The 25,042-nt window shown below is 50.5% G+C and overlaps 1 protein-coding gene across 1 annotated transcript; it reads left to right on the forward strand.

Moving 5' to 3' along the window:
• The first annotated feature begins 1,692 nt into the window (after positions 1–1,692).
• LOC131206102 (tubulin beta-1 chain) lies at positions 1,693–16,960 on the forward strand. The gene is made up of 2 exons (XM_058198498.1): positions 1,693–2,087; positions 15,534–16,960. Exons 1-2 carry the CDS (start codon positions 2,031–2,033, stop codon positions 16,818–16,820), a joined length of 1,344 nt encoding a protein of 447 aa, XP_058054481.1. The 5' UTR covers positions 1,693–2,030; the 3' UTR covers positions 16,821–16,960.
• Positions 16,961–25,042: the final 8,082 nt, after the last annotated feature.

Genomic DNA, 25,042 nt, shown 5'->3' on the forward strand with positions numbered 1-25,042 from the left:
AGGTGCGCGAGCGTGAATTGGTGCCTACACAGCATCCCGGAGGCCTCGCGGGTCACACACATTCGAAACCGCAAACCGGTCGCCGCACGGGGGCGGCTTCTGGCCCATGCCCCGGGGGGGGTGTGCTGTTCCTTGGTTCTACTCCCCCGCGGGCGGGCACACCTACGATGGCGACGACGAGACATTGCGGCTATGACCTCATGGCGAGAGAGCCATCCCGCGCGAGCCAGTGGTCAGGGTGTGTCTGTGTGTGGCCGGTGCAACCGTATCCTGTGCGGATGTGTTTCCCCTTTGACCTGGTTTCCATATAAGGTCATATCTGGCATCGCCCTGTAGATGTGGGAGGATGTGGAAAATATATTTTTTCCATTTTTCAATTTTTAGGAAAGCAACAACAACAAAAACAACACCGATTACTTGTTTCAAAATTCCCACAAACGATCAAACATTCACGTATTAAGGTGTTAGATTTTGTCACGCCACCAAATCATCGTCATCTGAAACGAGAAATATTAATAATAATAATAGGTTATTTACTGTTACTTGGACGCGTGTATTACATACAAAAGGTTGCATTTAATCAAAACACATAATCAGAATACAAAAACGTAGATTTGTCCGAGATCCAAATATGTCGACCTATGTGGTACAATTTTCCCACTGTGCGTCTGACCGGTGGAATTTGTTTTTGCTGTTTGGCAACTCTGCTGCCGTGTTGGGTGCTGAGTGCTGAATGCCGCTGGATGAGTGCCCCGAAAGTGTGTGAGAGGTGGCGGTTTGTTGTTGTGTGGGTTTGGCCCGTCGCTAGCGTTGAATGCGGCAGCCTGGGAATTGCGAACCATGAAAGATAGAACCAAAAAAAATAACATTACTGCAGCTACTACATCGACTACGGTGTGCTACGTAGATTGCTGGTGACCTAATTGACGTACGTGCCGGACGATCGAAGTAAAACATGTATCGATCGATAGTTTCTGTTGCTCGAGATGCCGGCAACTGCGATCCATAGTGCGGTAGTGTGAGTGCCGGACGGCACACGGGTCCACTCACACACCGAAACGGCCGCTGCCGACGCTCGGTCGGTCCGAATGAATCGAATTTGTTAGTTTTCGCACACAAAACTCACTGTTCGCCGGAGCTACCGGTGACAGTCGATAGTGACGTGATGAAAATAATCAATCACTCGTCTCGCTGTCAGGCAACCGGCCAGCATTCGAGTGAAAAATGGATGAATAATCGTTACACGTAAGACCAGTGAGCCCCCGGATGCTCCGTACGCGAGTGTGAGTGTGTTTGTGGAACTGCGTTCGCCAGAAACGGCCCGAACCGGCTCTCACGTATCTGCAGAGCGGCACTCACCCGTTGCGGCTGGGCGTGCGCATGTGTGCGTATTGGAAAGCGAGTGGTTCGGGGAGCCGTCGGTTTTAAGCAAGCTGGGCGTTGTCAATAGCAAAAACCGAAATACCAGCGTCGGGAAGTTATTATTCAGGGATTCATATACAAAGCCTAGAAATTCAGAGCCAGAAATTTCAATAATTTTTCAACTTTTGCCGTCATCTACAAAAAATAACAAAAAAACAACCAAGAGATTGTCCCTATTCACCTACGAAAATCCCGAACACGAAACGAAAGAGAGAGAGAAGCTTTTCTCTCTCTCTCTTTGCGTTCCTAGTCTCTGTTACGAAATCTCCTGTCTCATACGCTGTACAAGAAGCAGGAAAGAGACGAAAGAAGCTATGTATTTGGCAGCGCAACGCTATTATTTAACGCAAACTGCTGCGTAGCCGCAAACTCCGTTTTTCCGTCGAGGCGTTCAGACGAGTCTTTTTGCGAATCGCGTGTGTGCGAGAGAGTGTGTAGAACAGTGCGACAAAACCCGGCCAGTCGGTTGCGAAGTGAGAATTTCTTTAGAAACGAGTGTGTTCGCCGAATCGAGGAGAACACCAACGACGACGCCGCTCTACACAAAGCGAGTGTAATAACGTGCATTTTTCGTACCCGAAAGTTCAATAACTTAAACAGCCGCCAACATGAGAGAAATCGTGCACATTCAGGCCGGTCAGTGCGGAAACCAGATTGGAGCTAAGGTAAGTGCAGAGTCCCGTGAAAAACGCCGCTTCCTTGATAGTGCCCTCCAGCCTAGTATTAGACAGGAAACCGCAATTCGATTTTAGCGTTCTCAGTTAAAATGGTGCTTAGCGGGGGCAGAGAGCAACATCAGGAACATGCAATTCTCCCGGTTGATGAAGGCGGCAAATAGCCAAGAAAAAATGGAGCAGCTCTCGCGCTGCCTGTGTGTGAAGTGTGTGCCAAATTGCCTCGATCTCTGCTCCTCCACGCACCGTGTGGCCTTTTTTCGTTCGTTGTTTCAATCAACTGCTTCCGGTTCGTCGGCGGCGGTGGTTCCACTCTTTGGATATCCGCCTGTGTGTGTCTGGTGGACGCGGGCAAAAGAAGTCTGGCCGCCAACGGGGAGCGCATTCTTTTTGGTGTGCAAAAATGGAAAAAAGAGAGAAGGCGCTAACACAAGCGACTAGCCACGCGTACACACATTGAGAGAGGATGGTTGTGTTTGTACGCGCAAAAGCATGTAATTTTCGCGTTTGTTCTTCACCGGACGTTCATTATGCTTCGGTGTCGACCGGATGCCCCGGAGATCAATGGCTTCTCTTGCTGCTGCTGCTGGTGTGCCGTTGTTGAGGCCGCACGTTGGCGAACCTTTCTTTTCCGAACGTCAGCCGCCATTTTGCGAAATTCGTAGTGATTCGGCAAGTAGAGAGAATCTCACAGGGGCTCAGCTGCTACTACGATTCATATCCCCCCATCGCGCGCTACTCGATGGCTCCAAAATGAGGCACTGAAGTGGAGAGTAAAAGCCGATAATTGTGTATCGGGGTCCCCTAGAGGTGATCCTTGTGTTAAATATGACTCACAGGATTATTGCTATGGAATTCCCCGGCATTCGTCGGTGAAAATTCCTCCGAAGCCATTTTTCGGTTAACGGACGCGCGCACCATCGTCATAAGAATTTTAGATATGTTGGTGAGTTCAACCGCACCGGACGAAATAGGAATGAAAAGGGGAATGTGAGTTCCCTTGCTGCTCCCGGTTCTGGAAACAAGCGCCGCGCGCAGATGGCCGCCGATGTGGCAATTATTTTTTCGTTTTCCAAGTTTGTTGGAATCGCTTTTCTACCCACGAAGAAGAAATTCACAATTTCGGGTAAAGCTCTCCGTACTTGTCGATTCAATTTTGGAACCAACTACACCGCCGCGAAACAACGCCCCCCGTGGGCCGTGATCGGATGATTTCTTGAAGCTGGATTAATCACGCACACATCAGCAGCGACGTCGACCTCTCATGCTGTAGTAGTGCCAGTAAGAAAATATCCGTTAGAATTTGAACTCTTTCAAAAATGTATTGAAGTGAGAGTTTGAATAAACTTCTAAACTTCCAAAAGTGTAATGTTGGAATCGATAAAAATAAATTATATCGTATCTCGTGGATTAGGGGTGGTGGGGGAGGGCATGATGATCGGTATCCATTTCCTAGCTTCAAGCCAGAACGAGAGAGAAAGATCCCCCCAAGCAGGGAACGACGCGGGGCACAAAAACCGTCGTCTGGTCGGGCGGTGGTGGCTCTCCGGTCGAGTTGTTTTGCATATTTGCTTCGCTCCAATGAATAATATAAAAGCTTTGCAGCGCACTGCTCCCTACTGGCCTCAAACACCTATTTCTCTGTCCGCTCGGCTACGTGGGTTTTATTTGCCAACGAGAGAGGCGAACGCAGCCATGTTGGTTTTCGTCGACGCGGCCACGGAAGATCGGCGCGCGCGGGAACAGGGCGAGGCGTTGTTCTCTCGCCATCCATCGTCCTCGTCAGAATCACGAATGGCTGGCTCTGCGAATCTAATCAATTTCCATTCGGCTTCGGTGCCGACGCCGTCCGCATTGATGCTCTGTATGCAAACGATGATGATGCTGTTACCGGTTTTTTAACGGTCAAGTCGCTACGGTTTGAAAAGCACTCACCCTACTTGTCCGCTACAATTAAGCAGACCGCGGCCTGTGTATGTGTGTGCGTGTAAGGATGATCCTCCCGCTTACACTGGAGCAAAAGAGAAAGAAAGAGAGAAAGAGGAAACCACGCCATCTGCAATGCGCGAACGACAAGCACTCCACCAGAACGCCGCGACAGATGTTTGTTTAATTCGACAGTTTGATCGTTACTTTTTCGAATTAGCGTTACTTGCGTTACGCGCATCATTCAACCGTTCCCGTCATCCTTGACCCGCAACTGTTTCAGCCTTAAAATCGGCGGTGGCAGCGTTACAAGCGCCTCCAGCGAGATCGGTATTTTTACTCCGGCTGCTGACTAAGGGCGTGCCGTGCCGTGCGTTTTCACTATTGGAAAATCGATTGCCTTTCCTGTGTGTACTAAATTTAGCACCCCAAGAGGTGTACGGGAGAAGAAGATTGGTGGTTCTCCTCGACTCCGTTGTATGTTTCCCAAATGGTGTCAATTTGTCAAGTATCATCTCTCGACCCAACGCTGGTGATGGCGCAGGATCGTGACATGTCGTGTCGTGCCTTCTTCTCAGCACCGTCAAGAACACGATAATGTTCGCCCATCCTAAATTGTGAATCCCTTCACCTCTTAGCCTTAACCCCCCTGTCTGTGTTCCATTGAATGCAGGGAGTTCCTTTTACCTTTTTTAGAGATGCTTCTACGCGAGACGAACGCAACGCGACGTATGCTGTGTCCCGCCGCCACTGCATAGAACAGAATACGGCACTAAACGGGAAGTCATGCTGCCTCGCCGACAAGAGTTCCGATGATGTCGGTAGTTTATGATTAGAACCACCACCCGATGTAAAGCGAAGTGTGAAACCCTCTTCGCTTCCACGGAACACAAACCGTACTCCGGCCACGATCGATGCACTAAATCTATCTCTCCCCCCACCGAGGACAGCATGATGCTGGCCCACCATAAGCGTGAGGCCTCGTGGGGTGCACGATGTTAAATTTAGAAAGGAAAACTAATCCGTATTTTAGAGTCCGTTTCGAGGCGCTGCGCTTGTCGGTGCGCGAGCCCACAAGGGACGACGTGCTGCACCCAGGTTTTAGTGCTCCGACCTCTGTTTAGCGCTTTCTGGTGCTCACATCACGTTTGGCGTGAAGAAAAGGCGTGTGCGGGGCGCGGCAACCCTGGTGCCGCCGCGCGGTCACGTTGAAAGTTCGTTACCGCAGCCTGGCGTGCATTTCTTTTCCCAATGCGCACCGCCACCACGTGTGTGCACTTTTATTATTTTTTCACCACGCCGCTCAAGGGCGCAAATTCCGGGTGGTGCGAAGCGAATTTGTCGGAAATTAGGTGGCGGTTCACGCACTGCAATAAAAATCGCTAATCGGTTTGTGGGCGCGATTCGTACAAGCCCCCCAGGCTCTACACTCTCTTTGGCTTACCTTGAATTGAATTGAACTCGTCTCGGGGGCCGCTTTCATGACGATTTAAAATAGAAAAATTGATTTTCCGGCGTTAGAAAAAGGGGTTCCGTGTGGTGCGATACGAGAAGAAACGTTGCTTGCGTGTCATCGTCGACTGATCTGGTTGATCATCGGAGATCTTCCCGGCTGAGTGAACAGTTAGGCCTGGGATTTGGTGTGCCGCGCGCAGCATTAATCTTCCATCAGTCACCGGTACTTTTAGGAAAGCGAGAGAAAGGCCAATGGACCGCGAGGAACAGTGGTTCCGGGAGAGCACAAATCACGCATTCCAGGCGCGCCCCCCCTCCAAATCACCCTTTCGGTTTGGGGGTTAAAAATGGAGCAACCAGCGCGAAACGGAAGTGATTGCTCGGCGATTCGTTTGGTGTATGTCCACAACCACCTAACACTCTCTCTCCCATCCCCTTTCTCTCTGTCCATCTGAAACATGCATTAACCCCGGCTCTAACGGCTGTTTTCTTTTTGTAGGTTGAGTACAACATTTACAAATAAAGAGATCGAAATAAAGTCACACGGCGAGGGAACCGACCACACCTCGCTAACGCTGAAACGAAGCAAAGTAAAACTCTGGGGAGAGGCGCGTCTCCACGAACTCGTCGCGTGGGACAGCGCCTCTTGTCCTCGGGCCACCGAAGACATGGAAAAGAAAACGCTACTCAATCCCCGCGCACCATGCTGGGGAATGCGTCTTAAGCCTAAAAAACAGCATTTCTCGTCACACGGAGAGTGTGTAGCAGTTTTTTTTTTGTTTGCCTGTGCCCCACCGGGTGGCGATAGAATGCCGTTTTGGAGGCCGCCACCACGGAAAAGGCACACGGCGCCGCGGCGGGGTAGAGGAGCTGCTGGCCCTCGCGTGACCGCGTTGTTGGGGTGTCCCTCGTTTGTACGAAAATCCCGTTGGTAGCCAGCCGCGCCAAGATGGGTGGAAAACGGTTAGATGATGATCACACTTCCCGGTGTCTGTGCTGGTATAGGATCTCTGGTGTGGCGAAAACCGTAGCCGCCCTCCCCCTGGCTCAGTTCGAGATCACGAGAGCTCGAAGAACAACGAAGCGAATTCCTTTGACTTTATTCGATGTGTTGGTGAGCCCCAGAGGAGCCCCTAGTCTAGTTGCGATTCATTGGACGCAAGAAAAGGGGCGCACGAGAAGGGAACGACGAAACCACTTTACGGCAGCGGGTCTTAAGATAACTGTACTTTCTCCCGAACCTGCACACCGAGGCCGGTTGGAAGCCTCCTGAGCCAACTTCGGTTCGTCGCGCTTCACTCATTCCGTTCCCGCTGCCTTTCCGCTCTGGGTTTGGCCACGCAGGCGTGTGCGCGCACACTACTCCCGTCATCGGTTTGCTCTGATCGAAATGAATGCACATATTTCGTTGGTTGGGAAAAAATGACACGTTTCAGGTCTCTGGCTCTCTTTGGTCACGTTAAGAGTAATGTAGAGCACAGTGGAAAAAAATGGCGACAATCGCTCACTCACCACGTCACAGGGAAAAGTTATTTCTTTGGACCCCTACGTGGCTTGTTCATCATTTCTCAACGACGGAGTCCACTGAAAGGCACGCCAGCATCTTTGCTCTCTTCTTTTCCATCTACGCTTCTGAATTCTTCCAAACTACGGTGCTTAACTACGGTGGCAGAGAAATAATAGGTCGATAGGGAAAAGACCAACATAGGCGCGCACGGCATATTTTATGCTGCCGAGAGAGAGAGAGCGGACGTGGGATGATGGACACACACAGACCATAGATCGTTTGTTGAATGACCTTTTGGTGAAAGGAGGCTGCACTGCACAGTTTTAGTGCAACAGTGCTGATGCATGGAGGTGTGGAGCTACTTTTCTATCTCAACTGTATTAAGGGTCTTTCCACAGTTGACTCTCGAAGACGGTAGAAAAGGAACGCAGGAAAGCACCAGCTCCACGAACAGCAAAGAATGGCACCTAGAAAAGCGTGTGGGACGAAACGATCATTTTCCTCTCGAGGGCTTAGAGATATTATCCGTTTTTTGTGGTGTATCTTGCCCATCATCTACGTGTCTTGATGCATAATCTTGATCACTCGCCTGTCGTCTGTGTCCAATCAAGAAGATTACGTTCATCATCTGTGTGCCTCCCCTTCTTAGCATGTCCACTTTTTATAGGTCTTTAATTCGTTCTCGCCATTGAACGCGGGGGTTGGCGGAACTAGCAGCAGAGTTTCGCCCTGAATTTATCAAAGCTAACGACATGAATATGACATTTGTTACTTATTATACCGTGTGCACCTTTAGCTATGTGCAGCTCCTCTCAGTGTCGGTCACGCGGTCGCGCTCACCGCGGTCCGTGGGAATGAGAACGACAGGCCGACCACGCCATTAGCCGGAATGTGGAATGGTGTGCTGCTGCTGGGCATTATGTTGCGCTGTCTAAAAGATTTGGAAAAGTAGCGCGCGGCACGGCTTTTCGGTTTGGTGTGTAACGGTACCCCCCGGATGAGAAGGAGATCAATGAATGTGGGGTCTCTCTAACTTCTTCTCCCGGTGGCACTGATTGTTTGCCATTTTTTGGCTTTCACCTCCATCACACCGAATCATGGTCTTTATTTTCACAGTTTGTGCCTTAAAATAAATTATTCATTGACCCCGACCTCTTCGAGCGCATACTACTTGGGAGAGGAACGTGAAGAGTGATAAGTGAGTTGTAATAATCCGTTTTCTCTTGTTGCAATAAAACTAATAAGCCACTTTGAGGTGCTGTGCCACTCCTTCGAGGTGGTGGCGTGTACCTACTGCATACTCGCCGGCACTAGACACGGAACAAGAAGAAAGCGATTGCAAGCAACACATATTAGTCGCTCGGCCCCTAGTTTATTCTGCAACACTATTTTAGGGGTCCCCAAGGTGCATCAGGCACCGAGATCACCATCAGGACTCTCTTTTCGCACTGTACCATAGTCGGGTATAGTCAAACAGCTGCACGCACGGTTCAGCTTTTCTCAGCTTCAGAAATTTTGTTTTTACAAGTCCTGGCTTTGGCTGTAGGACGGAACGGAACGAGATTCGCACGGCATTCGCGCGCGCCGTCATGTTGCACATTTTTCACGCCAAGCAAAACGTCGACGAGACGGGAAATATTTTCTAGTCATTCACCTCATTTTTTTCCGCGTCTGGCTGATAGAAGCACGGTGGTGCTCCTCGAGAGTAGAGTCTCTGGATGGTGATGCAGAATAAGCAAAAATAATATTGCGGCTCATCACCGTGTGGATCATCGCCTTCTTGATGTGTTAGACATGCTTTTTACTGTGCAATACTTCTTCTTTAGCGTGCTTTTTCCCCTAAAAAAGAGAGCAAATATGGCCAGTGGAGAACGAAGAAATAGACCTTATGGTGTGGAGCTGTGCTGGCTAGCACAGGAGCGCGCACTGCCAAGAAAATCGGGGAAAGGCGAAGAAATCGAAGATTGCACATAATTGTGAGGCCGGCCGGGATGATGAGTATTGCTTTTTAAATAAACCGATTATCTCATCCGGCGAAGCGTTGAATTCCTTTCGCGAACCTCCTCCTCCGTATGCAGCTACTTTGGCGGAACAGCGAGCGAATGGCGAGGCGGTGTACACGTTTGTTCAAGCAAAATGATGCACCGAAGCCCGAAGAGGCCGGAGCAGAAAGAGGTGGTGCTTTACTTCTTCTTGTCTGTTGTGCACAAATGTGCAGCAGTTGTGTGGGGGAGAGATAAAGAAACCTTAGCGTGAAGCAATAGATCTTCATAAGTTTTGTGTGTACCCACCGTGCTGTGTTTGTAATTTAAATTTATGCTACCACATTAACAAAACATAATCGTTGGAGTGGAAACTATTTAATCTAATATGTCTACTACCCCCGCCGTCTGATTGATTGTGGTACACTATCGAAACATCCCCCAGCCCCAGGGTGTGCGGCGCATGAAGATACACTTTTTTATTGCTATGTGTGTGCTGTTCCACCATTGGATCCGCCCCCTACAGAATGAAACAGATCGCGAACCGCTTGCCTTTGGGCAACTGGAGCCATTGACGCTATATGGTTCACTAAACAACGTTCCTCGACCGCATCTCCTTCGTTTTTTCCTTGAAAGGTTCCACTAGAATGTATGCCTGCTTGTTGAGGGCATAGATGTCTATGTCGTAATGATCATTCCGCGACCATTCATGCGTTTCGAAACCTCCCTTACCACACAGCGGAGATCATTGAGCTATGATCGATTGAAGGAAGACGGAGGAACGCACGCGCGCCCTCAACTCTCCAATAATCTTAATCATCGATAAACCACCACACTGTTAGCCAGTTGTGTGGCGGGTGGTGGTGGTGGTTATCATCAATTTTCGGTTTCTGTACCACGCACCAATAAGGAAGATGGACGGTCGCTCGATGTTGAAAATCGCTTCCCCCCATCAGACCCGACCATAATAAAAGAGAACATGTATTGGAGAGGAATGCATTTATCGGATGTGTAGGACCGCGCCTGGCTTCTTTCCTTTTAATATGGGCATCATAAACGATCGGTCCGAAACGGAATTGAGCCCAATATTTTTGTTCCTTGAAACTGTAACAGTTCCTCCTATCATGGCTATTTACTGCATGCCGCCGTGTCGTGACGGGGTGCCGTAAAGGAGAATGTTGAGCAAAGCGTCGGCATCGTCATCCTTCAGTCGACGAAGATATCGGTGGGGTCTCTTGGCATTGGAACTACACACTAAGATTTTTGGACTTATTAAGGCGCGCCGGGATCTTTTCCACCTCGTCGATCACCTAGCGTGTTGTAGCACACATAATCTCTAATGGTCCCTGCCGACGTTTTAAAGGCAAGGCATGTTGCGTTGCAAAGCCTCTGTACGCGGGTGGTTCAAGATCCCGTATCGCGTTAGAACACAACCCATAATTAATGTTCAAAGAGCGTGACGACGATGTATTATTATTATTATTACACGCCCCAAAGTATATTGGGGGAAAACACCAGGTAGACCTCGACGAAGCTGAGCGGCCCGCACAAATAATGACGAATTTGTGTGTTTAAAGTAGGATTCTGTTACGCTTCATTTCCTCTTCTCGCTCGCTCTGTTGTAAATTAACAATTGGAACTCTGTTTTCTCGAATGATACGTTTTACTGCTACTTGTATTGTGGCTTTTTTTAATTACAAAAACTCAATCTCAAGGAGCGAATAACCGTTAATCAATTCAAGAGTTTTTCTCTAGTGTGTTGCTGCGCGCACGAGTGACCAGCAGAGTTTATACCGTATCGTTAGTAGTTCCTCTCACACACTGATTGGTTGGTAGCGTGATTTATCCCCGAACACCCCGCTATCTCCGGCTGATCACAACCTTGCCTTCTAATCATAGAGTTTAAATTGAAAAGAAATCCAACAACTTCAGGGCAGCGTAGCGTCGAGAAAAGCGTGGAAGGAAATGCAACCAGAAGAAAGAAACAGCACCACCAGCACCAACTCCTCCGCCTAACGTAGGGCAGGAGAGAAGGTTGATTGATTAATCTCGTACAGGAAAGGAGCAGAACTGGCTCTCCAGGAGGAGGTGGCAGCAGAGTTGTGGGCTGTGTTGGTGTAGCATGAAGAAAATTTGAAAGTCGCGCACCGCGTGTGCAGGAAAAGAAGATTATTAGTTAATTGGTTTGTATTTGTTGGTAGGGTTTGGTATGGTTGAAGGTCTCGTGCTGCACCGTTTACTGGAGGCGCGCCCTTCACAATCCACCGGCACCCAAACATGCAATGCCTTTTTCTGTTTTAGGTCCGCAGGAGGCAGGCATTTTCCATTTCCGTTAAATTTATTTAAGTATTTTCAGAAACACAGAACGAGCAAGTAAAGAAGAGAAATGCAGTTGCAAGAAGCAATCGATGGAGAAGGGTCAGGGCTTTTTCCCTACTCAACGCCCCTAAGGGCGCTACTGAGAAAGTGTTTCCAAAACTATCCAAAATGCAACTCCCAAAACACAACACCGTACGAAGTAAGAAAAGGCGACGTGGCGTGGTGCCGTGAATGCAATTCCGGCCGAACGACGAGACAGTCCAGGAAAGTAATGACTTTCTCCGGAGATAAATAGGCGCAGATAAATTTCTTCAGAAAAGGAGAAAATTGGTAGCCGGCCGGTCCCGCAGCAGTAAAATCACCTTTCTCCTCTCTCAACACGACGAAACCACGCACCCCATCCAATCACCGCCACCAGCACCGGTGTGCCACCATCCAAAAGGGCGTGAGAAATGTCCAACGAATTATTTCGGTGGAGGCGCTGCTGCATCCTCCTCGGAATCGAGGAGACAGTAGATGGTCGCGTCCATCAATGAATGGTGGCCCTGTGATAGGGAAACGGGGCGTAATGTAAGGAAGGAAAAGTGCTCACCAACAGACTGGTGTGATGCCTCTTGCAGACGGACCACTTGCCTATTGCATACCCCGTGTGTGTTGCTCGTTCGAGTCGCTTTCTTTAAATGATCACCCATCACCCCAAAGGGGTAGAGTATGGTGTATGAAAGGGCAAGAGGAATGATCGAGAGGCAATTAGATTCACTTTTCGGGTCTTTGAGTCAATTACCCCCCGATCGATAAGAGTTTTTAAATATAATTATACAGTTTTAGAAGATAACACGCACTCTAGTATATAATAGCCATCCTTAAATGTGAGTAATTCGGCGATCAATCATATCCAACAAATTCCATACCCTCCTCCGATAAGCGAGCGAACCCAATGGGAGGGCGAAACAACTCGTGTGGGGCGGCCAGCACACGCTGTCGTAATTTGTTTCAATTAGGGATTGTGAAAATTTGTGGACCCCAACACCAGTCGCTAACAACTAATTAACACCAATCAGAACTCGTTCAATTTGAAGACACACAACAAGGCGGTGGTGGCTATATAGCGTGTAATCAAAGGCGTTCAACAGCAGAGTTTGGAATCTTCTTCTTTCTAAATTTTATAGTCTCTGCAGCGCGACACGGGAGACCTCCTCATAAACCCCGCAAGAGTTAAACATCTCTCCCTAATGGGGTGAAGTTTTGTTAACAGCATTACCTAGCGACTTGATACTGGCCACAGTTGCATAACGAGCACAGTATGTTCTACTTCTCGCACCGAATGACATCAGCCTCCCACTTTATTGGAGAACGCGAGAAAAATGAGCCATCACTTGCAATTGCCTGCTGTTGCTGCTCGCCCTCAGAGAGGTGTGTAACGTGCTCTACAACATTGTCGTCATCTCGCGATCGCGATCTTCTCGGCGATGATGAAGCTCCTTTCTGTGAATGGTGGGACCTGGCACCACCATCACACGCATGCACACGAGTTGCTAATTTTTATTGTGCCTCTTTTTTATGGCCATTACTAACATTACGCCTCGCTTGACGCGTTTGTTGTGTGTGCGGTTCCAGTGCGGTAGATATACATAATAGTTTTGCATAAATTTTCGGCTCAATCGCGCGCGGCTATCTGTTTTGCTTACATTTATGTGTTGCGCTTCTTTTGGCCATCTCACTCTTGTGTGTTGGTAACAGTTTCCCCGAAAGCGTGTAGATTGTGTGTGCGGTTTTGATTAACGACGAAGACGAGTCACTTTTTATATGATAACGAACGTCGTACGGACGGACAATCCATTTTAGCACACACGCGCACATATTGTGTGGACCATAAAAACACCGGGACACACTGACTTTTACTTGCACGCCTCGTGGAGGTGACATCATCGCGCAATCATCATCGAGACCACCCCTATCTCGTGTACGCTTTTCATTCGACTTGTTGTCCGTCTGTTGTGCAACTTTTGCCGAGTTTACTGAAAACCCCAAAAAGGGTGGTTGGAACTTAAAGGAAAAAAAATGTTTTTTGGATAAGCTAAAATAATCCTTTTTTCCTGGATCAAAAGACCCCAAAGCACAGAATTTAAAAACTCCCATTCCCAAGTCTACAAAAAATGAGGTTCCGAGACGCCAGGGCTTTTTATATCCCTATTGCTTTGCGCGGGCCTGTGTTTTGTGATGGCGCAGGGCGCCCACCACCATCACACCGCGTATTTAAATAAGGTGCGCGCTGCGGCAGATTTTTTGCTGACCAGCACCAGCGGGGGGCGAAGGTTGCACCACCGCCACGCCCCGCGCGCGCGATATGGTGGATAATTTTTCTCCATTTATGGACATCGTCGTTGCGCGCGCTGTATGCTTAGAGACAAGGCGCGTAGGCACGTCTCTCTTTTTGGAAACACTAGTGGGGGCAGTGCTGGAAAGTTTTTGGGACACACAGGCAGGCGACATGAGGATGAGTTCCACGGTTTGGTCGGGGTTGGTTCTCCCTCCCTCTTTAAACTATTCTGTCGGGTCGGCCGAAAATCGTGGGTTTTTGTTGATTTTTTTTTGTTGTCTTCCAACTCTCGCTGCAACGTCCCCACCGCCCCCCGGGTGATGACGTGGCTTTTCGAAAAATCGTTTCTCTTCCTTCCGGCTGGGTGGTGTGCCCTCGAGAGTCGAGAACCGACCAACACTCTGTCGAGGCTATTTTATGCATGCAGGAGAAGGTGGCAACCACCATCACCACCCCGACCTGCGTCCATAGAAGAGTGTGGTTCCCATGGGCACAGTGTTTGGCCACCACCCTCTCTCCGGACACGGGGGTCCAACTCTCTAAGGTGTGCCGACACCCTGGCGACGGAGAAGCGGAGGACCCCTGCGTGTGGAACACAAAAATCCACGGTAGTTTCTTCACGCCAATCGGAGAGAGAAAGGGAAAGAGAGTGTACTCTTATCGCTGGGGCGCGCGGGCCATTTGGTGTGGTCCCTCAAAATCTCGTCATTATTATTGAATCGAGGCTATCGGAAAGCGATAATCGTCGTCCGGGCGGGACCCATAAATTGTTCGCTAAGCGTTGTTTTTTCAAGTTGTAGACCTGCCGCTTGCACAGGGGTCCGATTCGATAGAGAGAGAGAGGACCCTTGGTAACAGCGGTGAGACCACGAATGGGAGAGACCCCCTTGCAGGGGTTGTTTCCCTTTAACCTCGATTACGCACCCCCCAAGAATTGTGTAACACACGTTTCCGAACGCGAAACACCCTTCCCTGGCGGAGGAGGTCCATGTGACCCGACATGAGAAACGATCCACAAGGAGCCCAGCGACTGATGACTCACCCTTAATGGCCGGGGTCTCTTGGCGGCTGTGTATGGGGGAGCGATAAAAGTTCATCGTCCTGAATTTTTCCACCTCATGGTCGCGGGGGGAGACCAACGGCGCTGTGGTGGCGACTGGCTGGGTCACCCTATGCGACGCGACAGCCCTGAAACCAGGGCACACAGAGCGTGCTCTCGTCCTCCTGCTTTGTTGGGCATGCGCAGTTCTTGGGTCTCACGTGTTGTGTGAGTTGCAAAAGAGAAGGATATCGATCCAACCGATAAATTATCCTTCGCCGACGAGCCGGGGGAGAGAAGGGAGCTCTTGTGTGATCCCCGGCGTTCGTGTTCTTCTCCCAGCCTTCACTGGCGAATCTGATTACTACTGGGGGCGTTGTTTGTACGGGTAGGCCCCATTTCTTTGTCCTTCTCGGGGCCACGGCAACTAGGTGGACGGCGGCGGGGGGCATGGGTGATAAAATATGCACTAGACAGTGGCGGCGGCAGCGGCGGCGGCATGGCGGCATGGCGGCATGGCGGGTCCGCATTATGCCGAAATTACGTATTCTCTCTCTCTTTCTCTACGGAAGGGCACAGCAAAATATATTACGTGTCCGGGATAGCAAGTGCCTTTCCCGGGAGTCGCCCTGTGTATCCCGATGAGTCACCGCGGTTTTGCAACAGGAGAGAATCCTGCCGAGGTTGTGAGAGATGAGTCACACACAGCAAAAGAATGAGTGTGTATTTTGTGGAGACAGAATGTAACCGGTTTTCTATGAGGCATTCATATGAAGGGCGGGCTAAGCATTAGAATCTAATAACATACACCGCTATCCTTCCTCCCCCCTGGGACCGACCGAATTTACTAATGGATTTCTTTTTATCTCTTTCTATCACCTCCAAATAGTTCTGGGAAATCATCTCCGACGAGCATGGTATTGACGCGACCGGAGGATACCATGGTGACTCAGATCTGCAGCTGGAGCGCATCAACGTGTACTACAATGAGGCGTCCGGTGGCAAGTACGTGCCACGCGCCGTCCTGGTCGATCTGGAACCGGGCACCATGGACTCGGTCCGCTCGGGCCCATTCGGACAGATCTTCCGGCCGGACAACTTCGTCTTCGGACAGTCCGGTGCCGGTAACAACTGGGCCAAGGGCCACTACACCGAGGGCGCCGAGCTCGTCGACTCCGTGCTGGACGTTGTCCGCAAGGAGGCCGAATCGTGCGACTGTCTGCAGGGATTCCAGCTCACCCACTCGCTCGGCGGTGGCACCGGCTCCGGCATGGGCACACTGCTGATCTCCAAGATCCGCGAGGAGTACCCGGACCGGATCATGAACACATACTCCGTCGTCCCCTCGCCAAAGGTATCAGATACCGTCGTCGAACCGTACAACGCCACCCTGTCCGTGCACCAGCTGGTCGAGAACACCGACGAGACGTACTGTATCGACAATGAAGCTCTCTATGACATCTGCTTCCGCACGCTGAAGCTGACGACACCGACATACGGCGACCTGAACCACCTCGTGTCGCTGACCATGTCCGGCGTAACCACCTGCCTGCGGTTCCCGGGTCAGCTGAACGCCGATCTGCGCAAACTGGCCGTCAACATGGTGCCGTTCCCGCGTCTCCACTTCTTCATGCCCGGCTTCGCGCCGCTCACGTCGCGCGGCTCGCAACAGTACCGCGCGCTGACGGTGCCGGAACTCACGCAACAGATGTTCGACGCCAAGAACATGATGGCGGCGTGCGATCCGCGCCACGGGCGCTACCTGACGGTAGCCGCCGTCTTCCGCGGCCGCATGTCGATGAAGGAGGTCGACGAGCAGATGCTGAACATCCAGAACAAGAACAGCAGCTACTTCGTCGAGTGGATCCCGAACAACGTCAAGACCGCCGTCTGTGATATTCCGCCGCGAGGCCTGAAGATGTCGGCCACCTTCATCGGCAACTCGACCGCCATCCAGGAGCTGTTCAAGCGCATCTCCGAACAGTTCACCGCTATGTTCCGTCGCAAGGCTTTCTTGCATTGGTACACCGGCGAGGGCATGGACGAGATGGAGTTCACCGAGGCCGAGAGCAACATGAACGATCTGGTGTCGGAATACCAGCAGTACCAGGAGGCCACGGCCGACGAGGACGCCGAGTTCGACGAAGAGCAGGAAGCCGAGGTTGACGAGAACTAAATCCTCGTTTCTTCTGCATCTCCCCCGTTACCTCCTCTCATCAATCGACCACCCCTTCTGTGTCCCCCTTCTTCATTCCTTCACCCCTTCGAAAGTGCTTTCCCCCCGCCTATCTCTCTCTGTCTTCTCGCGGTCCGCGTCCCCTGCGCTCCACACGCATTAAAACACCACCTGCGAGATATCCGCCACCCTCGGCAGGCCGCCGCCGCCACCGCCAGCCAACACACCACACATCACTCGTTCGTCGTCATCGTCATCCCACGTGTGTCATCCTTTCGTTCGTCCGTTGCGCTGCGCATAGGGCGAAAGCTGGGGTAGAGAAACAGAACAAAAGAGAGAGAGACAACAGCGAAGCCTTTTCCTAAACGCAAGCGCACCGCCACTCCTCCCTATCACTTCCGGTGCGCTGCGCGCGCGGACTGTGTTTTGTAACACGATGATTCACATCATCATCTGTCGCGTTTAACAACACAAAAACACCTACACTCACACACACACAAAACACACGATCAGCCGGAGAGAGCCACGGGGGGGAGATCTACAGAAAGACAGGATCAGTCCAATGATCATCAAACAACTGAGGAGGTGTGTGCTCTACGATTCAGCAGAGGAAAACTAAGTCATTGAAGTGGGAAGCTGAGAGTTTGTGTTTCACGACTCACGTTCCGAATTAAGCGCCCTTTCTCTTTCACTCTCTCCGGGATCTACCAGGATGTATCCTCCGCTTCGCGGTCTCCAGGCTTCGTTGTGTCATGTACACACATACACACATACACACACAGATACACAGCTCCTGCGCGCGTACGTGGCACGAATTCTCAATGTTCATTCCAGGGACACTCGTATTCTGTTTTATCTTTCTGCTGTATCTTCCGTTCAAAGTGTTTATACCTGTACAAGAAGAGAGTAACGTTTTTTTAACGCTCAGCTCCCCTGTTAGTAGTGTGTGTTACTTTATACCGTCGTCCCGTGGATGTGTTTTGTGCAGTCAGGCGGTAGGATGTTACGTGTCACAAAACGCCCTTACCTGTGCGCCAAGAACGTATTATAAGATATGGGAACGCAAAATGTGGAAAATAATAATACCTACCCCGCGCTCTTTATTACCAATTCACACAACCAACAACAACAACAATCGACAAGAAAACGAAAAACTGAAACTTATTCTTATGTTTGTTTGTTTTTTTTCCTACGCTGGATGTGTATCCGAAGACAGAGAGAGAGATTGAGAGAGAATGGGAACGGGAACGGGAACGGGAAAAGGGTGTGGATGGCAAAGAAAACCAAGTTTTCCGCGTGTATGTGTCCCATCCGAATCGTAAGGTGCCAGAGCACCGCTGAGTATAGTGTGTCGTCCCTTCCATTGCTTAAAATTTGCATTCGAAAAAGGTCCTTGGGCGCGCCTTTCGAGAACTCTTTCAAAGAGAGACACGGCGCATTAGAAGCAGTTGTGGTTTGTGTGTTCCGTGTCCACCGCGCTCGCGCCGTTTGTCGCTTTTCGCGCAACAAGAGGAGGCTTCTTTTGCTTGACGCAAGGTAATATATAGGACAAGAAAGTTGAGAGAATAAGAGAGTGTTAAGATCAGGACGAGAAGTTCTTGGCGAGAGAGAGAGAGAGAGAGGAGAGGATGTTAGCAACCATCTCGAAGCGAAACGAAAATGAAAACCGCTATTATTTATGTACTACCGAATATCGCGTGATGATAGTTTTTATTCCCCGATCGGTCGATGATTTAATGAAAGAAAACTTCTTTTAGGATGGTGATCATTGGGTGTCCGACGGCTGATCGATGCTGATTCAAGACACCTTCGAGGATCTCTTATTGGTTCTCTCTATGTCTCTCCTGCTTGTGAAACGTGGCTACAGAGAAAACCAGCAGACGGAAAGAACGGATCATTTGAAAGTCACCACTGCCAGAACCATCACCACCCTCTAAAAGAATTCGGTCGTCCAACTTAACTTACTGTGTTGCGTGATGCGTGTTGTTCAAGAATCCCAATTCTTATGATCCCGAATCCGGGTATATCACGAAGAAAACAGCGCAGTGAGGCAAGTGAAACAAGCCACCAAGAGTAATCCCTCAAACCGCAGAGCGTCAATAGGTAAAAGAAATAGGTGGTTCGCTGATGAGAAGATTTGCGCGCGAAGAGAAAGAAAATCCAAATCCGCTCTCTGTCGGTGGCCATATGTAACTTCCTGTTCCGCTAGCGTGAGGAGGACCCCTTCACTTTCTTTTCACACGCGCGCGCACGAGCTTTGCTGGAGCATAATTGGACATTTTGAATCCGCGCTCCGAGTTCCCTTCGACGTTAAGTAGCTTTCCTCGTATTTCGGTTTCGGTTTTCTTCACCTTTTCACCTGATTCTGTAGGTTTTGGCCGTTTGTGAGTCATTGGAAAATCGGTCTATTGCACACACCACCATACCGAGACACCTGTTGTGGTGTGGCTTCCTGTCGGGGTGCGCGCGATACACTAACATCGCTTTCGAGCATGAATATGGCGAGCATGGCGGAGAACTGCCAGCCCAATTCTCAAGTAGAGATACCCACGATCTGTGCAATCAGTGCGCTTCGCTTAGAAAAACTGAAACCAATACAGAACAAATCAAAACATGGGTAAATAAAGTTAAATAAAATGTGGCAAAACTCTTGAAGCTGTATGAGCAAAAGTAGAAAAGAAAACAAAGTGTTATTGCTTTTTCTGTGTATGACTTTTTCAGTTGATGGTTTTCTTTCGTTTTATTATCGTTCGCAGTATTCATAACCTGAAACTTTTGGTCCGTTTTTACAACTATGGAAATAAGTGGAATCGGTTATCCGATTGTATCCCGATTTGTCTGTTCGTCGGCCTCGTAGCAAAAAAAACCCGATCAACCGCGCACAGTTTGGAGAAATGCCAAGGTTTGCGCCAACGCCGCTTTTATGACATGTAAACCAATCAACCGGCCGAGTGGCCCGGTGCAACCACGCGCAGCCTCCACCGGACGGAGGAGCCCCACTTGGAGCAACACACGAACGCACGGCGATGGTCAAGGATAACTGGTTTGCTCGCTGAGGATCGAACCGTAGGCTGATAGGTTGCAGCAGGCCCTGATTCGCTGCCTGTCGAATGCAGTTCTGACGGTTTCTCCAAGATGCTTGATTGCGAAAGGGGACCCTCCCGGTAATGCAACACAAAAGCCCGCTGACCGGCTCGGGACGGTGATAAATTCATCCCGGGGGTCGATGGGCGATCAACCTGCGCATGACGACCGTAAATGGCTCCAGTTCAATCCGTTACGAATTCGATGACTTACCCGTGGCACGATCGACGAGATTTGTGGCTAAAACTAATTGCTGTTTCGTTTCACCTGTTGAACCCTTCACCACGCTTGGGAAGATAGCACACCGGACAGGTTCGGCTCGAAAGGTGAATAATCTTCTTCGTGATTCGGAAAGTAATTCATCTATTCTACGATGTCTACAGCGTGTGATGTCGCCTCGCCGTGATGTTTGTAGTCCCACTCGCGTCGTTACAACATGCTCGATATGGCGCCCATCAAGTACACGAGTTGGTTCTGTAATCGATCGATCTGGTTCCGGAGGCCGCCACATCCTGCTCACCCCCCTCCCCGTGGGCCCTGTGGGAGTGTTGTGCACTGCAAGAGTAACGAGCATTTGGTTGAAAGGGATCCGCACACGGACTGGCGCCAGGTCGCCTCTGCACCAGATTCGCCTCTGCCCGGTGCCGACTGAGACAACATCAAGAGACGTTGGCGCACTGGGACTGGGGTTGGTTTGTGTAAAAGGCTTACCTCTTAGGCGGTCGGTCCACCTACGGGACGGCCGGTTTCGCTGTTTATGGTAAACTCGTTACATGATTTATGTGTGCCGTCCGATGAGATCCAATTCTCTTTTTCAGTCCCTCCGGACGACGTCGCAGCCGCACAGGTTCCAGGACTCCCCCCAAGGGGGTTCCGGTGGGTGGCGTCGAGAGTATTTACTTATGAAACAGACAAAATCCCTCCTCAACCGTACTTGTTGGCGTTGATGTTGGTGAGAAGTACTGCGTCATCCTGGAGGTGTTTGGAGGGCGCGCTCATAAATCTCACTGCTTAGCTCGCAGCTTAGAACACTCTCCGGTGGCCGTCCGGCCGATTCTGCGGGTCGAGAAAATCGATTCCAGTTGCATTAGCTTGCTGTTGTTGCCGGTGTCCGCCCGGCAGAGGCATTGCCGGCTGGTAAATCCCCAAGTGGGACAGCGCCCTTGGCACGTGTCTGCGGTAAGCTTTCGAGCGATAAATCCATTTAAAATTTCATTACATTATGGCGTGCCTCCAGGGCAATCCTCGCCCAGTAATCCTCATATTCCGCGGTTCTACGCACCCCGGCGCTGCCCTAGGTTAGTGTTTTGTGAACCTTCCGAAGGTCAACGGCAGAGGAAGCCGACGGTCCGTCGTGATTTGTAATTACCCCGTAAAAGTTTGTTGTCAAACGTTGTGACATCGTAATGATTGTAATATTCTGAAGAATTTCCCAAAGAATGACTTTAATTTGGACCTTAATGGGCCCGGAACTCCACTCCCGACTGAGAACGGAGTTCCCACTTCCAGTGCACCCGGGCTCTGACTCAGGTTGCATGTGAAATAACTATCCACGTCCGGAACTTTATGGAACCCGAACCCGTAAGCACCTGCTGTCACCTTCCATTAGCGGGCCCCCCATCTCTCGTCCGAGCCGGTCCCTCAGTGGATCCGTGATGGCCAATGTGGTGTCTCGTTCGCCAATTTGATTGATGGCCGTTTCCCGTTGGTAGGGTTGGAAGACTCCATATCAGATCGGCCACAGGCATTGCGTTTTGTTATTTGATCGATTACCGTGGGTAGCGTAGGGAAGCGTAGGAAACCGGCCAAAGTGCCGAAGAGGTTCCCCCAGAAGAACCGCCTCATGCGCGTATTGCGTTTATTTGGATTGTGATTTGTTGTTTCAGACAAACGAGAGGGGCCTTCCCAAATTCGGCCGAAGTCGCTAGTTTTGGGCAAAAGTTTTTGGGGAGAGACCACTTTATTAGCAAACAGCGTGGGGCCCATATTTGGTCAATTCGGAGCCGACGGAGTCCTTGAGCTGGGCGTTTGTTTCGTAAGCACGCTCCTTTGATGGAGCGATTCCAATGTGGACGATGACGATAGTGGGGCTTGTCCCAAAGTTTAGTTTCGGTTTGTGGCACGAAAAGGTCAAACATTTCGGGGGACAATCGTCCCGAGTGTTGGCCAGGTTTCGGTGCCGTTTGATCAGTGTCGATCGGAAAACGATAGGCTTTTCCGTACAGACCCTCAAATGTCGGCATTTTTACGTCGTTCCGTTCCGTCCCACGCACCCGTGCGTCGGATGTACAAATTCGGTAGTTTCCAGAACCGGCTCCAAGCTCGACTCGAGCATCGTCCCACTCAGGCACGATCCCAATCCACGATCACTGGCACTGTGAGCCCCGTTTCGCTCTGACTGTCAGAAGGCCAGAACAGTGTGTCACCGGAGTGTCGTCTTCCCCTTGTAAATCCCTTGGCGCAGAGCTACAGAATATTGGCTTCGCCCAAAAAAGGCAATACGCGCACCGCCCAAAGTCTAGAGCTGCTCCATTCTCGCGGCGATCAACATCGGTGTTGGTGCAACAATTTCAAAATCTTTATCGATCATTGTGCCAGTCCCGCGCCCCGTCAACCGCGCCAGTTGGGCGTTGGCGTTGGCGCTACAGAAAGGGAATCTACAAATCGCTTTACCGCGCTTCAGAACGGCCAGCGGCCAACGTGGGTCGGGCGCTGGGGATGTTGCAACGGCTCGTTAAACGCGGTATCGAATTATCCGCCTTGATTGTGGGCCGAGCTGCACTGTTTTTGGTCATAAATTTTGGAAGATTCCCCCTTCCTCCAGGCTAATCCGATCCGCTCCGGTTCTGGCACGCTGGTCCCAAAAAAAGGGTCGTGTGAAGCGAACCATAAACGGTTGTCCGTAAACGGTTCGATGTTTATCGATCGAGTTTTTCGGGAAATTTCTTCCCCACAAATATTGAGTCGGGCTGGAATGGACCACGACTCTGGATCGCTACTGCAAAGGGCTAGCTGCAGATCGATGCCCACGGATGTGGACGCGTGGTTGGAAACCCAACGGGGTCGAGATATGATTAATATCAGCTAGTAATTGAGCGGCACCGTGGTGGGTGATCAAGTCCTGCGTGCGTTCCTCTACGGCCTACACAACGCGTGGCCCACACCAAGCTACCCAAGCCACCGCGAGGAACCCCACAAAGCCCCAATTCGATCGACTGGACTTTGAGGACCGACCAAACCGGCGCCAGGTCGGCAAGCCTACGCGAGCAACACCCACGGCCGCAAGTGGACTAAGCCCTGGAGCCCTTCCCCGGTGCAAGCCGGGATTAATGTCTTGATTATGTGCACAAACAGAAACCAGCCCTTCCAGGCCTTTCCATTAAAGTCCCTTAAACTTCTAGGACCAGAGAGGGTTCCTGTGTTGGGGTCTAATGGGGACCAAGAAGTTGTCCGGATCGGATCGGCTGGAGAAGGGATGCCGTTCGAGGGATTGCGGTTGATAGGACGGCGTGTCGATAGGGTCGCAAATGATGTCCCTTTATGCTTTGTAAAAGGGTGTAAAAAAGGACCTCTTAGTAATGGGGTTTAAACGGCGCATTTCGTTGGATAATCACTTGGTTAGGGCATAAGGTTCTATCGACGGAACTCCAGCAGTACATGATGCGACATGATAAGCCTAATGGAGCGGAACAAGGAACCTTAAAATATCCCATATGATTTCAGTGGCACGTTGTACGAACCGAAGGCCTGAAAAAGCTGTTTTTGGGTAGAACTAAAAACTAGAGCCCTTTGCGTAGTGTCCATTCAAACTTCGGCTAGAGTTGGAGCTTCTACATTAAATGTAATTTATTGCTCGACCTGATGAAGTTTTACATTTCTTTATGCAATCCCGGCGCCAAAATAAACAATCCGTAGATTGCCCACATTGCTTCCGATTCCGCGTCCGATTTCCCGCAAATCTGACCCGCATTTTACATAAGAAAAAAAGACCTAAAGCCGTGCCATCCCCAAAAAGGGATCAATAAAATTATATAATACTACACAACGGTGGTCCGCAACGGTCGGAGCCGCCGTAAATAAGGTCGTCGCCGCATAAAACGATTTGCCCGTAAGATGATATCCCGTCCCGGCTCGTGTGTCGGGGCCGTTGGGGGTTCGATTCCTTCCGCGGGTGGTCTATCGGTGGTTGTGGTGTGGAATAATGTTGGCAGCTGGTCGAGCCATTCGTTTTTCGTGGGGAGACCCGGGCCAATGGGGCTGACCAATTTTCTTCCTCCCGGGGGGATATGGCGTTCTAAGCCGGGACCTCTGGATGGCCTCTTTCCGGTCTGTGATGTCATTGCAGGTTTTCTTGAGCCCTCTTCACTCTCTCCATCTCTCTTTCTGTTTCGGCCAGGTTCGGATGGGGCGAGTAGAACAAAAAGGAATCAGGGAGATTTATCGAACCCTTCGATCGATACACACCTCGTCGTGGAGTCTGCTGCAGCTTGTGTGTCTCGAGTGGGGATTTTCGCAGGCATCTCTATCTCTGTCTCTCTTTCTCTCTCTAGCACTTTCCATCAACGAGACCACGGATGTCGGGTCGAGCGCACTGTTGCGCTTCTTTTCCGACCGACCCGAACGCTGCCGAGTTCCAAAATGGCCATGCGCGTGATCATATTATGACACCGGCATCGCCATCTCCGCAATCAGCAGACGGCCGACGACTGGCCGTTGGTGGTGGTCGAGACGCGAAGCAAAGTACTACTGCGACTCGTCTGGTGGCAGGGTATAATTGCAGAGGCCTGAAGGGTGTTAGCCTGAGGTCGGGGGGCGCCAATCACCCCGCCATTCGCGCCCCGGTTGATGTGCGGCAACGATCGATTTGCGGATTGGCTTGACTCCAGAGCGCGCAGTACAACGTGACTAGAATCTCGATTTCCCATCGAAATGACGTGTCCCGTCGTCCAAGACGGGGCCAACCGGGGGCTTTGACCATCGGTGGGCGTTGTCTCCACATGACTTTTCTGGTCATGGCAACTAATGAAAGCTTCCGCTGTCGCCTGGGGGTCCGGTTGAGAACTTACTTGCTACAACGAAGTGTGCTGCCAGGTACTGTCCTGGAAAGGTTATGCAATATCTGCAAGTTGTTGGTCATA

This window comes from Anopheles bellator, chromosome 1, assembly GCF_943735745.2.
Source record: "Anopheles bellator chromosome 1, idAnoBellAS_SP24_06.2, whole genome shotgun sequence".
NCBI lineage: Eukaryota > Metazoa > Arthropoda > Insecta > Diptera > Culicidae > Anopheles > Anopheles bellator.

What these genes read in the sequence shown, in the direction of transcription:
- LOC131206102 (XM_058198498.1), top strand. Translation starts at nt 2,031, where the DNA reads ATGAGAGAAATCGTGCACATTCAGGCCGGTCAGTGCGGAAACCAGATT. An exon ending in GAAACCAGATTGGAGCTAAG is followed by an intron (nt 2,088 to 15,533) that starts GTAAGTGCAGAG and finishes ACCTCCAAATAG; the next exon opens with TTCTGGGAAATCATCTCCGA.